Source organism: Rhinolophus sinicus, linkage group LG05 (genome assembly GCF_036562045.2).
Source record: "Rhinolophus sinicus isolate RSC01 linkage group LG05, ASM3656204v1, whole genome shotgun sequence".
NCBI classification, from domain to species: Eukaryota; Metazoa; Chordata; class Mammalia; order Chiroptera; family Rhinolophidae; genus Rhinolophus; species Rhinolophus sinicus.
The window spans coordinates 137,901,002-137,915,028 of record NC_133755.1 but is presented as its reverse complement, the minus strand read 5'-3'; the positions used below and the strand labels follow the sequence as shown (position 1 = coordinate 137,915,028).

The 14,027-nt window shown below is 40.2% G+C and overlaps 1 protein-coding gene across 1 annotated transcript in view; it reads left to right on the top strand.

The window, feature by feature from the left end:
• Nucleotides 1-369: 369 nt before the first annotated feature.
• Nucleotides 370-14,027, top strand: part of SNX3 (sorting nexin 3) — a 40,495-nt gene continuing 26,837 nt past the window's right edge. Inside the window, exon 1 of the mRNA XM_019735072.2 lies at nt 370-916. Coding sequence (XP_019590631.1) covers nt 755-916 — 162 coding nt within the window. The 5' untranslated portion in view covers nt 370-754. The remainder of the gene's footprint in view (nt 917-14,027) is intronic.

Below are 14,027 nucleotides of genomic sequence, written 5' to 3'. Positions count from 1 at the left end.
TTTGTTTTTATTCCACTACCCTTCTTTAGGGCCTTCAATTTATCAAACCAGACACGGGTATGGTGAAACTCTCAAAGTTGGTGTCAAAGTCATCATTTGAGGCATTTGTTAATGGTTACCAAGAAAGGCACATGCAGTGGTTCAAGGTGAGGCCGTAGATGGGTTGGCATCGTTAACGGAGGCTGTTTTGTTTCGATTGCCGGCAAACCTCCATATCTCGCCGTTTGACTCCTGTGCCCGCAGTTCCCAGGGCCGCGAAGTCCATTTCCGCTGTTCTTCCCACCGCTCCGGGTCGGAACGGACCGGAAAAGACAGACGCGCCAGCCACCACATCCCCGGGATCCCCAAGCACTTTGGTCGCGTTCCGGCGGCGGCGGCGCCGCGCTCGCCCGGTGCATTGTGGGCGCTGTAGTCTGGCCGGAACCTGTTGGTGATTACAGGTCCCGTGCTCCGCTCTTCCCAATCCTCCTCAAGTCCTTAGTTCCCCGCCCGGGTCTCCGCTGGGCCTCCAGGGCCCGAGGAGCGGCGTTCCGGAGAGTCAGCTGTCTCTCCCCTGGGCTTGAGGGACGGAAGCCGGAGGGGCACGGGGCGGAGCTTCGGCGCGGGGTGAACGCCTGCGCTACGTGCTCGTTCCCCTCGCGACCGCTGCGCGCGAGCCTGGTGTCCCCGCGGCGGCCAGCAGCGGCGGCGGCGGTGGAACGCGGAGGGGGCGGAGGGAGCCCGCGGCGGCGGCGGCGGCGGCTGCAACAGCGAAATGTCGGAGACGGTGGCGGACACCCGGCGGCTGATCACCAAGCCGCAGAACCTGAATGACGCCTACGGGCCGCCCAGCAACTTCCTTGAAATCGATGTGAGCAACCCGCAGACGGTGGGGGTCGGCCGGGGCCGCTTCACCACCTATGAAATCAGGGTCAAGGTGAGGCCGTCTTTCCCTCCTACTGTGAGACCTCTCCTACGGTCCCAGGTTGCCCCCAGCCGCCTCAGGAGCAGATCCCCTTAGGCGGCTGAAGCTGCCCCGACTGGGAGCCTCTGGGTGACTCTAGGGCGGCCCTGTCCGTGGGCGGGGTCGTCGGCCAGGGTCTCTCTTCGTGTAGGGCTTGGATGGGGGCTGCTGAGTGAGCTGAATCCAGCGCTGGCACTTGGAGAAGGTGCTAGAAGAACGGCGTGGGTTGAGCTCCGCTAGCCCCTCAAGCAGCTGATCTAAGAATGACATTTGAGTTGGAAAAGGGTAGATCTTTCGAGAACACTGAACACAGCCCTTCTGGAAGGGAGGTAGATGTGACTTGAGATGGGGGGGTTTGCGCAAAGTTGAAGCGTTCCCAGTTTTCTTTTTCTGGACACTTTTCCTCCGAGGTGGCCAAGCCAAGCTGATTGCTCCAGACTCTTCCCAAGCTATGAGACTAACCTAGGTGGTACACTTTTCTGAACAGAACCTAATGGGAGTTCACAAAAGCCTGACAAATTTGTAAGGCAGAGCAGGTGAGAACGGTGATTGGAAATGAGTGACCTTAGCACTCTGGGCCACGTCCGGCTGAAGTCTGAGGTGTGGCGAGTGTTGTCTACCTCACAATCCAAAGCTACTTTAAGAAAAACTTATTCGTTTGGGGATCTTGCTTTCTTGATTTGGAGATTTGCACTTCACTGAATGAATGAATCAGCTGAAGTAGAAAAACACTTATAATTTCATAACTAGTATTTGTTGGCAATAAGTAATTCAGATGATTTGAAAGATGTTAATTGAGAATAGTGCTTCTCTCTGTAGTTCAGGATTAAAGAACTTTCTTATGTCTGGAAGTAGCTTTAAAAATTAATTACATAAAGTGAATCCAGCTGTTAAAGATGACAACAAGAAATTATTTTATTGAAAATTAAGCATAATAAGAATTTAGGTTTAGAGTAATCACAATTTACATAACAAGTTACTATTAACGTTTCAGTGGAGTAATTTCTCCCTAACTTATGCCCTTTTTTGTGGTAAAAAACATGAAATTTACCATCTTAACTATTTTTAAGTGTATAGTTCAGTAATATTGAGTATTTTCACACTGCTGTGAAACTTACACACTTAAAAAATGATGTACTTATGTAGCGTTGCTAAAAAAATTAATAGTCATCAAACTTCAGTTTAAGATATGAAACTAACAGTTTAATGTTACACGCCACCCTTATCTCCCTATGTATGTGTAAGATGTGAGCCATAAGCAGTCTTGTTATAGCGAAACTGCGAATCCAGGCGTCAGTGTACCTAGGGAGGTACATTACCAAGTAAGCCTAGTGGAAAAGTAAGGCTTTTTATTTGTTTTAATCTTTTGGAATGTCCTAAATGTATGGCAGATTGTTCACTACAACAACTTCCTCTTTTACCCTTACTCACCAGCACGTTTTCCTTTCTTTATTTTGCTGAAACAGAATTTGGTATTCCTGTTTCTAAACTTCCATAGCTAGTATTTCCTGTCACACAACTGAAGTGGAATCTCCTGCCTATACATCCTCCATTTAGTAACTTTGGGTTTATCTTGCAGTGTGCATTATATTAAATAGACTCTAGTGTGATAATTCAATTATTTTAAAAACGTATACTTTATTACCAAATAGCTGATGTGACATTTAAAAATAAGTTGTGTTTATGGTGTGATCATTTGCATTTTAAAGAAAATAATCCTTTTTAAGAATGATTAATGAGTTACAGAATTAATAAAGTGTGCACCTACACTGGTTTGTATGATATAAACCAGTTTGTTGTGTGTTAATAACTGTTACAATCATAAATGCGGATGCCCTCTAAGAAAATGTAATTGGGTTTCTAATGCTCATGAAATGCCATTGTGATTTCTCTTAATATGTAATGTGTTAACTTAAAATTCAGGACACCATGTAGTAAGACATTAGGTCTTATTTTAAGCATCAGATGGTTTTTGAGAATAATTACAGGCTTGTGTTAAAGGAGAATGGCCAGTGAAATGAATAGGTAAATCGTTTGTTTTTTAATGTTATTTATTACTACTTTTCTAAACTGTTGCTGCTCTCCCTACAGCCTGCCTTTTGCTACTGAATTTGCCAAGTGCAAACCATTTTATGTTTCAGAGTTTGGGTCCTTAAACTGTCTTAGAGTTAGTCTTTAATTCTGGTCTTGAGAAAAATGTTCAATTTTATAGGATCTGATTGAAATTACTCTAATTCACAGAGTAATTTTATCTGGATGGTGCACTTTAGAATGCAAGTTTCCCAATCTCCATTTATCTTTTGGTTTGAGGATAGTGTTTAAGACTATTAGGATCACTTGATTAGTATCTTTGGGCTTTTGAAAATAATTGGTAGTGTTAATGTTTTCTTAAATTGTTCTAATGGGTAGGTACAGCAGAGAGCACCATAAATGATTAAAGGTTTAGGAAAGCTCAGGGCCTAGAATTATTTTGACACATTAAAAAGAAGGCTAAAGGGGAAATTCAGTCACGTTTATGAAGTTTGTGCTATCATGTAACTTTTAAATTTCTGGAGATTTTAATTAAGATCTATTATACCTAGAGCCAACTGTTTGGAACAGGAGTGAAGTTAAGGCTCTTTCTTGAGCTCTGAATTCAGAGAATAGAGTTATCATCAGTAATTAGCAGAGTGAGGTACAAAATCTAAGCTCCACTTCCCCCTTGTAGAATAGGTATGATAATAATAGTACCTACCTCATAGGACTGAGTGAGATAATGCATATAAATCTCTTTTGCACAATGACTGGTACATAATAAGCACTCAGAGCTTACCTCTTTCTAAATACATTTATCTTCTAAATCAAAGGTCAGTTATCAGCTGCATTTTCTGTATTAACATGCAGTTGAGTTATTAAAATTGTTAGATTTTTCTTATCAAGAAACCTACTTGGCATGGAAGTATACTTTCATTGAGGTAAATGTATTTTAAAAAGCCATCTTGTTTAGTACTAAATCAAATAGACTTTTTTCAATGTTTTAAATATTTATTATAGTTGGCGTGGTTCCATGTGGAAAGTTGTGATGCCATTTAGAACACGATAAATTTCACATTTAAGACCAAAAATACTGAGTAACTACTCTGTATCTTAAGGCAATATGGTTCCTGTGACTGTACTGTACTAGTATTTTTTCCAGTTTTATTGAGATATAATTGACATATAACATTGCATTTGTTTAAGGTGTACCATATTATGATTTGCTATATATCGGGAAATGATTACAATAAGCTTAGTTAACATTCATCACCTCATAGAGTTACATGAAGCCGAATAGTCAAATTTTCTACTAAGCATTGTGACAGAAAGATGTTTAGTAAAAGTAGTGTCTTGACACTGTTGGCTTTTCTAAACCTGTTTTGGTGATTTTTCTCTGGGTGAATTGTCTCATTTTAAATTGGGAGTCATTAATATCCAGATTGGAAGCTCAGAAATAATTCTTAGACTTGTTTTTAGGATTTATAAGCATGTATTATTAAAGGGTCAACATCATATTTTAAAGAATCAAGGCATTTTGGGCCCAAAGGACATCTGCACAGTCTATGTGGCCTTGTCACTTGGGCATGGGATGCTGTCTGATAACACATCTTTGCTGTCAGCTGTGGCTGACTTCCACGATCTCCATCAAGGAGAGGCATGTTGCTAGCTTTGAAGATTCTTACCTAACACATCTCTTAAGATGGGAGGGAAGAACGGAGGCAGGCAGTGACAATTAAAAAGTAGCCCTGGGTTATCAGCACTCTTCTATATAGGGACTCTGTTCTCTGTTTTAACAGATTAGGAAACCGAGGCAAAGAAAGCTGTCTCTCACCCAAAGTAAATTATCTAACTAGTAAATTATCTAACTAGTGTCAGAGCCAAGGTTAGATTTGAAGTTATTCTTGTCCTGGTTCAGAATTGCTTCATGACTGCTGTTCATTTAATTTAAAACAGTTATCTACAGCCTAGCGTTGGGACACACCCTACGTGTCTGAACCTTTTGAAGGAATTCCCACTGGTTGGCACCCTTGAGATCTGGGAGTTGACTCCTCAGTAATCCACAGTAGGTAAGATGCACCCAGGAAAAATAAACAGCTGAAAAGAGTTTATTATTAAATTCCATGCTTTGATGAGTGACCTGAAGAAAAAGTGTTGATTGGTTTGTGATGCTTATAAAAGGAGAGCTCTTTTCTGTGTATATGAAAGCTGAAAAGTAAAGGGATTTAGCACTTGAGTACCTGTTGTGTACAAGGCACTGTGCTATATATATAAGTAGATCTTTGAGGTAACCAAGCAGAGTAGATAAGATCTCTGTTTAGCAGATACAGAAGCTGAGGTCACTGCTGATCCTCATCTCGTGTCCCTCCCTCATCCTTATTTTATGCTCCAGTTCTACTGAACTACTTGTATCGCCCAAATAAGCTGCGTTGTCTTACGTCAGGGTCTTGAATCCAGACTGGATTTCCTTCCTCTGTGCCCTTAGGATTAAGTTTGTTTGTTTCTCTGCGGCTTCCTTTGGTTCCTGTATCTTGCACTGTAATCTCCTAGAGAGCAGGGACTGTCAGAGCCACGCTTATTTATTTAACACCTGACACTGTTTGGCACATAATGGAGTGGACTCTTTGGGATAAATGAAGTTTAGGAAGGTTAAGTATCGCCCAAAGTCACGGCTCGTAAGTGGCAAAACTGTCATTTGAATTTAGATTTTGTGCCCTTCAGAGCCCATACTCTTTCTTCCATCCTCACTGAAATTCCGATCACCTGGGGAGCTTTTGAAGCCATGGAGACTCTCTCTTAATTGGGTTGGGGTAGGATCTGGAGAGTGACAGTTTAAAAACCACCCAGCAAAGGCCCTTGGCTGATATGCAGCAGGGCTTATTCCTGGTTGCACCATGCTCTCTGTCCCTGAGAAGTGATAGGCAGCAGAGAAGTAGGAGAAAAAGACAGGGATTCACAATGGTTGGTAGCCTTGATGGGGTTGAAAACAAGGCAAATTCTAAAAATAAATAATAAAACATCCTGACAGCAGAGAGGAAAACCAGTGACATTTGCCAAAGATAGAAAACTGTGTTTTGGAGGGGAGGCCATTTAGACACTAGCTGAAAGCGTGCCAGCCTATACAGCTTAGCTTTGGGGGAAGAAGGGAAACAGTGACTACATGCAGCCGGGCCAGGTCCTTTTACTCCCGTCTTGCACCATCCATGTCTATATCCCTGTGTAATAATCTTGGAAGTAAACCAGAAGTCAAGAAAAGACAAAATATCCATTTAAGAAAGAAATCTTTGTATGTCATTAATATTGTCACTCTATACCTTTAAAGTGGAAAGTCTGAAAGGCCTTAACTTTTAGCTATCACGATAACGCCACGTAATATTTTCCTCCTTTCACCTTCATAATCATACAGAAAAAGCACTGAACTATTATCTTTAGACACTTTGATGTTTGTACCGTATTATGCTGCTTCCATGTAAGCAGTCAACAAGTTTTTGAATATCAGCTACGAAAGATGGTGTCCAAGGAAAAGCAATACTATAATCTTGGTCCTGCTATTACTGATTCCTTCATTAAATGACTTAAAGCTTTCAGCCAAAGTCCTACTGCGTTAAAGAAATCATTTAACTTAGGGATTTGGACATGGTAGTAAAGTGTGACATTTGCTATAGCTTGCCAGAAAAGTTGTATCAATTAGAATGTAGTTTGGGCTGTTCTCACAGAGCCCTTAATAGTAGTTTATTTTTGTCACTGGAAGCTGTCTCAGGCAATCCACAGCTGGTATTATGGCTTGACCAGCAGCTCCCAACATCACATCCACATTCTAGTCAAGGGAAAGGTATATTCCTGCTCTTTGCCACATGTAGCTACAAAGGAAACTGGAAATTTTGGTTTATCTGGGCAGCCATGTGAGGCAAGGAAGAACAGACACTGTGCTTTGCTTTGCCAGGTGGCAGATGACTGGGCTCAGCCATTCTAGGGTGTGACTTTGTCAGCATTCTGATCATCTCTCTTTAATTCTTTCCCGTTTTTGGCTGAAGTCTGAAATTTTAAAGTTTTGAAAAGTTCATTTGATTTGGAAGAAAAAATTGAGCTCTTGTTAATTTTGTCATTCTTAAATGTGAATGAATTGTGAACCCTTCCTGAGAATTAATTTTGATAAGTAGAGAAAGAAGGCAAGCATGAAGACGTGGCATATCTGAGAGGGGTATAATATGGCATTGAGTTGGGTTACAGGTACTGAAAGTGGATGATGAAATTTTTTATCCCCATCAATGGCTGTTTAAATCTATGTAGACAGTTTTACTTAGGACCAGCATTTTAGTTGATGACATTGAATGATGGAGTATATAATTTGAGCCACCAAAATAAGTGAGATCAGTGTCTCTTACCAGAGAATCATAGGAAGACTTAAAATAATTTTTATAAAATTATGTTGTATCTAACAATATTGGAATGGTCACTTTCTAACTCCTTGCTCTCTAGATTTTGTCTTTGATGTAACATCTCTATTTGCTGGGCTCTCCTAAAATTATTTCCACACCTGCCACCTATAGCTTGTTTGCTTTTTTCCCATTTCTGCCCTTGTGGGATGAGCTTCTTTGTTCAGTTGTAAGTTTGGGAATTTTAATCCATATGGAGGAATAAGAGTCTCCAAGCTCCCCTCCTAGTTCTCAGCATCTCACTCCTCTCTTGCCTTGGCATTATTGGCTGTCTTCAGGTAGAAACAGAAGTAGATAAAAATCTTGTTGGCTAGGCATACATATTTGTATTACTATGTCTTTGTTCAAATTTATACCCAAAGATTCCCCCATGTTACGTAATGGAGAACATTCTTAAGACACTAATGGGTCGAGAGCAGGGGTCAGTAAGCTGTGGACTTCCGTTTTTGTAAAATTTTATTGGAACACAGCACACTTGTTTGTTTACATATTATTTATGACCACTTTTTCACTAAATAGGAAGAGTTGAGTAGTTATGCCAGACAGCATAAAGTGTTTTCTGTCTTGCCCTTTGTGAAAAAGTTTGCTAATCCCTGGTCTAGAGTTTATGTAGCATTGAAATAATGGAAATCAAAAGCACTTGCAGAATCTTAATTTCAAAACATGGGACTATAAAAAAAAAAAATCCAGTTTAGGATGCCAGTAGCAAATGACTGATGAAATGGTAGTTAATTATAACACTACTAGTTAGGTTTTTTTCCCTTACACATTTATCAAATATCAATAGGATCTTAAAGCATAGCCCTGTTGTTGGTGCTGAATGAATGATTAGATGCCCTTCTCTCCCTCTAAAGGCCCAGTTTTTACAAAGACAAAAATCTAACTCTGTGAGTTATTAGGTTACATCTATATTAAAGCCAGCCACAAGGATTTTCAATTTATAAAGCTTAGGTTCTCACCCAAAGCCTTATGTAAACTTCGAATAACCATTTAAAGAGAGAAAATTGGTGCTGGTATTAGGTTGGTGCAAAAGTAATTGCTTGTTTTGCAATTTAACCTTTTAAACTGCAATTACTTTTGCACCAACCTAATAAAATAAAACTAATAGCAACTGGCTCACGGTGGTTTTCGGGCCCGTCCATAAAGCAGTGGTAAACGGAAGATGATACTGACAGAACCGATTGCGGTCAGGGCTGGCCAGCATCGTGGCTTACATGCTTTCTGTCCCAGAATTCAGTTCTTATTCCACATCACCAGGTGATGTTTGTGTTCTTACACAAACCCTCTGCACAATAGAGCAGTATGCCATTATTAAATGATTTTTCATAATATTTAAGTTGGTTGAACTATTGACATAGGTGAGTTGAAGGTCTGGGTTGTAGAAAGGGGTTAAGTTGAAAATTGAGAAACTGATACTAACTCAAAATGGGAAAATACAGTAAATTGATAGAATTTTCATCTTGGTTTAAAAGGGCAAATGATGTTGATATACTTAAGTTGAAATAAATTGTGGGTATAGAGCTTTTCACTTAGATGTTAGGATATGATTTTTTTTTTACTAGGATATGATTCTTATCTGTCATCCATGTATTTGCCCAGTTGTGTTCTCTCAAGGCTTCTTTCTAAATTTCTTGTTAGATTTGTTAACTTAACATTGAGTAAGTAGTAGCTCCTGTGGGCCAGTTGCTTTATTGAAACCCTTGGAATGTTAAGTTTAATGAGACATGGTTCCCGCATTCAGCATGTTGACACCAACCTGAAACAAGACTAAACGTTTTCTTTGATCACTTTTCCCTAAAACTGTCCAGTAAACAAACATCGGTGAACTGCCTGCTATATGCCAAGCATCGTGCTTGATGCTTGGCTAAAAGATGAGAAGCATAGTTCTTGCCCTTCAAAGCTTATGGACTACACTGCAGGTGGGGAGAGAGGTGAATGCAATTTGATTTGGTCGTGCTGGGTGAAAATACTCATGTGCGGGGAGGGGGGTGGTAAGCCAGGCCTGCCGTGCGGGACCAGGAGTGTGAGGGCAGCAAGCATCGTCGTGTTCTCGGCAGACAGAGCCACTGCCTTTTCTGTCCTTCACTGCAGCAGCTAATGTCAGTGACCTGCCACTAAATCACACAATAGTAATAGTGGATTCTGACCACTTTCTGCCCTCGGACCCCTCGTTCCTGCCCGGCTCAAACATCTTTTTACTTTATTTATGGTCTATTTGGTTTTAAGCATCTCTTGGGTAATTACTATGTCTAGGCAGTACGGTAGGCACTTTATTTTGTGTTTTCTTTGACATAGTTTTAGTTACCTAACTACCTCCTCTCGGAAACTATAATGGCACTTATTTCCAGTTAGAACAGATCATAATAGATATAGATCAGTTGATCATTCTTACTTAACAATAGTCATTTCCTGCTCTACCTGATCGTGCTTTGTGATATAGCCAAGAAAGTCTACCTGCTGTTCTCCCAAACTTGACCCTAATTACCTTCCTTTATTCCTCTTGCCAAAAGCTCCTTCAAGTATATGTATATAGTATAGACTGGTCTTCTCACTAACCAATGTTGTATCAGTTAGCTGTGAATGACAAACCACCCCAAAACTTAATGATTTAAAGTAATGATTTATTTTCCATTCTGTAGGTTTGCTGAACGGCTTCTCTGCTGCTTTTTGCCTGTGATCATTTATGTAGCTGTTTTGAGCTGGAGAGTTGGCATGTGTGGCTGTCCCCTGGGATGCCTCATTCTCTTCCACATGGTCTCTCATTCTCCAGTCAGCTAGGCTGGCTTCTTGTATGGAAGTCTTAGAATAGCATTCCAAGAGGATGAAGATGGACATTGTGAGACCTCTTGAGTTCTAGGCTCTGAAACTTGCTTGTTACTTCTACCATGTTCTGTGGACAAAGCAAGTCATAAGGCTAATCCAGATTCAAGGGGGAGGGAAATAGACTCCACCTCTTGGATGGAAGGAGCGTCAAAGAATTTGTGGCAACATTTATCTACCACAAATTACTCACTAGTTTGGAATCTCCAAATGCCATTGTTAGTCGTGGCACCTGTGACGTGGTAACTGGTAGGCAGAATAATGACTCCCCGAAGATACCTACTTCCTAATACCTAGAACCTGTGAGTGTGTTACCTTACTTGGCAGAAGTGACTTTGCAGGCATGATTACGTGAAGGATCTTGAGATGGGGCGATTGCCTCGGATTACGTGGTTGGACCTCAGTAATCTCAGGGTTCCTTACAGGTGAAGCAGGCAGTGGAGTCAGTCATAGAAGGAGATGTGACAATGGAAGCAGATACAATTGCTGACTTTGAAGACGGAGGGGAAGACCATGAGCCAAAGAATGCAGCCAGCTGTACAAGCTAGAAAAGACAAAGAAACAAATTCTCCCCTCAATCCTCCAGAAGGAATGTAGCCCTGATGACACCTGATTTAGCCCAGTGAGACCCATTTTGGGCTTGTGACCCCCCTGCCCCAAACCATAAAATAATAAATCTGTGTTGTTTTAAGCTGCGAAGTTTGTGGTAATCTGCTACAGCAGCAATAGGAAACAGAATGACCATGCCCCTGTCCTAAAGATTGCTTCCAGCAGAAGGAGACTCACTCCTAGAGAAGGAGAGTAGTGGGGGCCGGGGGCTCAGCCTCACTCTGAGCCGAGATTGTGGGCCACAGCCGTCTCTTTCCTCCCCATCAGAGTCGAGCACCGTTGCTCTCATGAGCCCTCTCTAGTCTCCAAGATGTTTTACCAAGGGTGTAGGAAAATCTATTTTCTCGTGGAAAAAGTTGAGTGCCTTACTTAATAGGCTGTAGGGGATTGTTTTTCCAAACTAAAGAGAAAATACTAAAAGACTAAGTTTCTTTGGCTATCCAAGTATAGGTTGAGATTAACAATGCTAAATGACCGGTGCATTTTTTTTTTTTTTTTTTTTAGAAGACTGAGTATAACAGAAAGAGCCACATAATCTATGATAAAGTTGTTTATCCTTATCTAGTGCCCTCATATGAGAGAGGGCTAAGTTCTGAAACTCGACAAGTGTAAAATTATGAGTATTAGGTGATGAATATTTTAGGTTAGTGGCTCTTGATTAAAATTTAACTTAGAAAATGTTTCCTACTTTATTGTCAGGCCTTTGACCCTCCATAATTCCAAGCAAGGTCTTGGAAGCAATAGAATCTTCCATTTACTGTACACATTAGGAGAAAAGTACTTCGACTTTTGCAACTTATAATTCTAGGTCTCAGAATATATTTAAATATTTCAAACAATAAATGTATAACTACACAATTTCTTATGTCATCTGATGTCATTTTTGTTTGGTTTGGTTTTTTTTGTTGTTTTGAGAAGAAACCTGCACCTTAACTTCAGGCAGTCATTAAAATGAGCAAGAACAATCTGGGATTTTTTTGTTTTGTTTTGTTTTTTTAATTTTTATGGGGAACATCTAGGACCCATCAGCGCCAAGTCAAGTCATCTTCAATCTAGTTGTGGAGGGCACAGTTCACAGGCCCATGTGGGAATCGAACCGGGGACCTTGGTGTTATGAGCACTGCTCTCTAATCAACTAAGCCAACCAGCCACCCTACAATCTGTTTTTTCAAAACACTCACATCCACTTGTGATAGGATAGATTTTAAAAATCCAACTTAAGGAAAGATTATGAAGTATATAAAAACTATGTATCAAATATGTAAGGTGCCCAGAGCTTCTATATGAAGAAAGTTCAAGAATGTCAAAGCTAAGGGAACATAGTAGAAGGATTGTAATTGTATAGAATCTGATAAAATGTTCATAAAATTAAAAGCTTTATAGGATGAAGTAGGTCATCTGTTATGAATATCGTTCTATGGGTTATTTAGAAGGAATGTTCTTTGATCTGCCTTTCTCTGGAATTTTTGCTCTGCCTTTGTCTAAAACTGCTCTAATACAGTAGCCATTAACCATATGGAGCTATTTAAATTGAAGTGTTAGACTCAAACTACCAGACATCTATTTGTCCAGTTTCCTTGGAATCGAAGTTGACTTACTTATCTTTAGTTGATTATAAGTAATACTGGCCTCTAATACATAGGATGGTCTCGTGTATGAAGGGACCAGTGTACACAGGGCTTTTCTCCCGAGTTTCTTTGACTTTTTGCCTCATCTCACTGTTTCTGGTCAGTAGTCACTTACAGTCTGGTCCCTGTTAGGCCTGTGCCATACTCCAAGCTGTGCACTGACTTCACACACACCCCATTCTCTACTGATTAAGATAGAGACAATTTCTTAATACAACCAACCAAAGGTTAGAGACTTATTTTCTTCCCAGGATCATTTATTATGTTAGGAAATTGAGTATACACATTTATAAACTGTAGTTTACATAGACTATAGCTTAACTAAAAGTGAACTGGGATGAGAATAAATGGTACCTTTCAGAATACATCGTATTTTCCTCTTTTCTCTTCACTACTCTCCAGGTTAGATGTAAAATCTGTGTGGTCCTGGACAGCGTTAAGTTATATCTGCTTCCAGGTCTGTTAGAGTCCCAGGCCTTCCCAAGATATTAAGCTCAGGGTACCTGAAGTAATTTCCTGTTCTGCAACGGATTTGGGTGTCTTAGAGGTCTTGCTGGGGCCAGTGGAAGATGAAGTTCTTCCTGCATTCCCTTCCTGCCCCACTTCCTCAAGGGTTCTTCATAAAGTACTCAGAAAAAGTCTTGTTAGAGTAAAACATTAAAGTCTTATGACTTATGTTCTTGTATAGGGAAACTAAACACAACTTACCAGTTGTCTAAAATCTAAATTTAGATTTTAAAGCACTTCCATAAATTAGTTTTGTCCCTGAGTATACATATTAATATACCCTTTTCATAAACACCTTAAATTTGTAAGGAGTCCAGCTGCAAAGCAAAAACAGCTTCCGTGGTAGCTTCACTGAAATGCCCTAAAGAACTTCCTTTTTAAATAACCTCCTAATTTGAATTCTCGGATGTTAAACAAGTCACCTTGTCATAAAGATTGAATTGTTGCAATGCTTGCTTTGGCAATTTTTGATGGCTTGTGGTTTGATTAGTGTTTGTCCTCATTTCACCTGACTTTATTGAAAGAGCACAATTTCTTACAGTATCAAGTGGTTTCAGAGACATCTTGGCAGGTTTGTTTTGATAACAGTATTGCCAGAAATTTTATGTTCTATGACAGTCTGCAGGAAAATGTTGTTCTTTTAATTCATAGTTACTATTATTTATTACTATTAATTCCTTCACTTGCCCTGACATTACATTTTCTCTCGTTTTCCATCAGTCCCTGTATAGAGAGCTCCCCACTCCTACCCCACCAGCAGAAGCCCTGACTTATCTCATTTTCTTCTTGAATTTTGACTAATAGGTTTATCATATTGTTCAAGTTTCCCTCTCAAGGAAGCCAGACTTCTCCCAATTGATCTGAGCATCTGGGGCGGTCTTTCCCTACCCAGTGATGGTATTATAGAAAAGAATTGGAGGCAGATGTGAGTACCATTGGGTGCAGGAGGAGGTTGTAAAGGAGAAAAACTATTATATTGACTAATTATATAACGTGGACTTCCATTCTTTTAGAACCTGCACTAACTATTTGTTCTTTGGGAGCTAGTGTTTAACATAGTCTAAGAACACT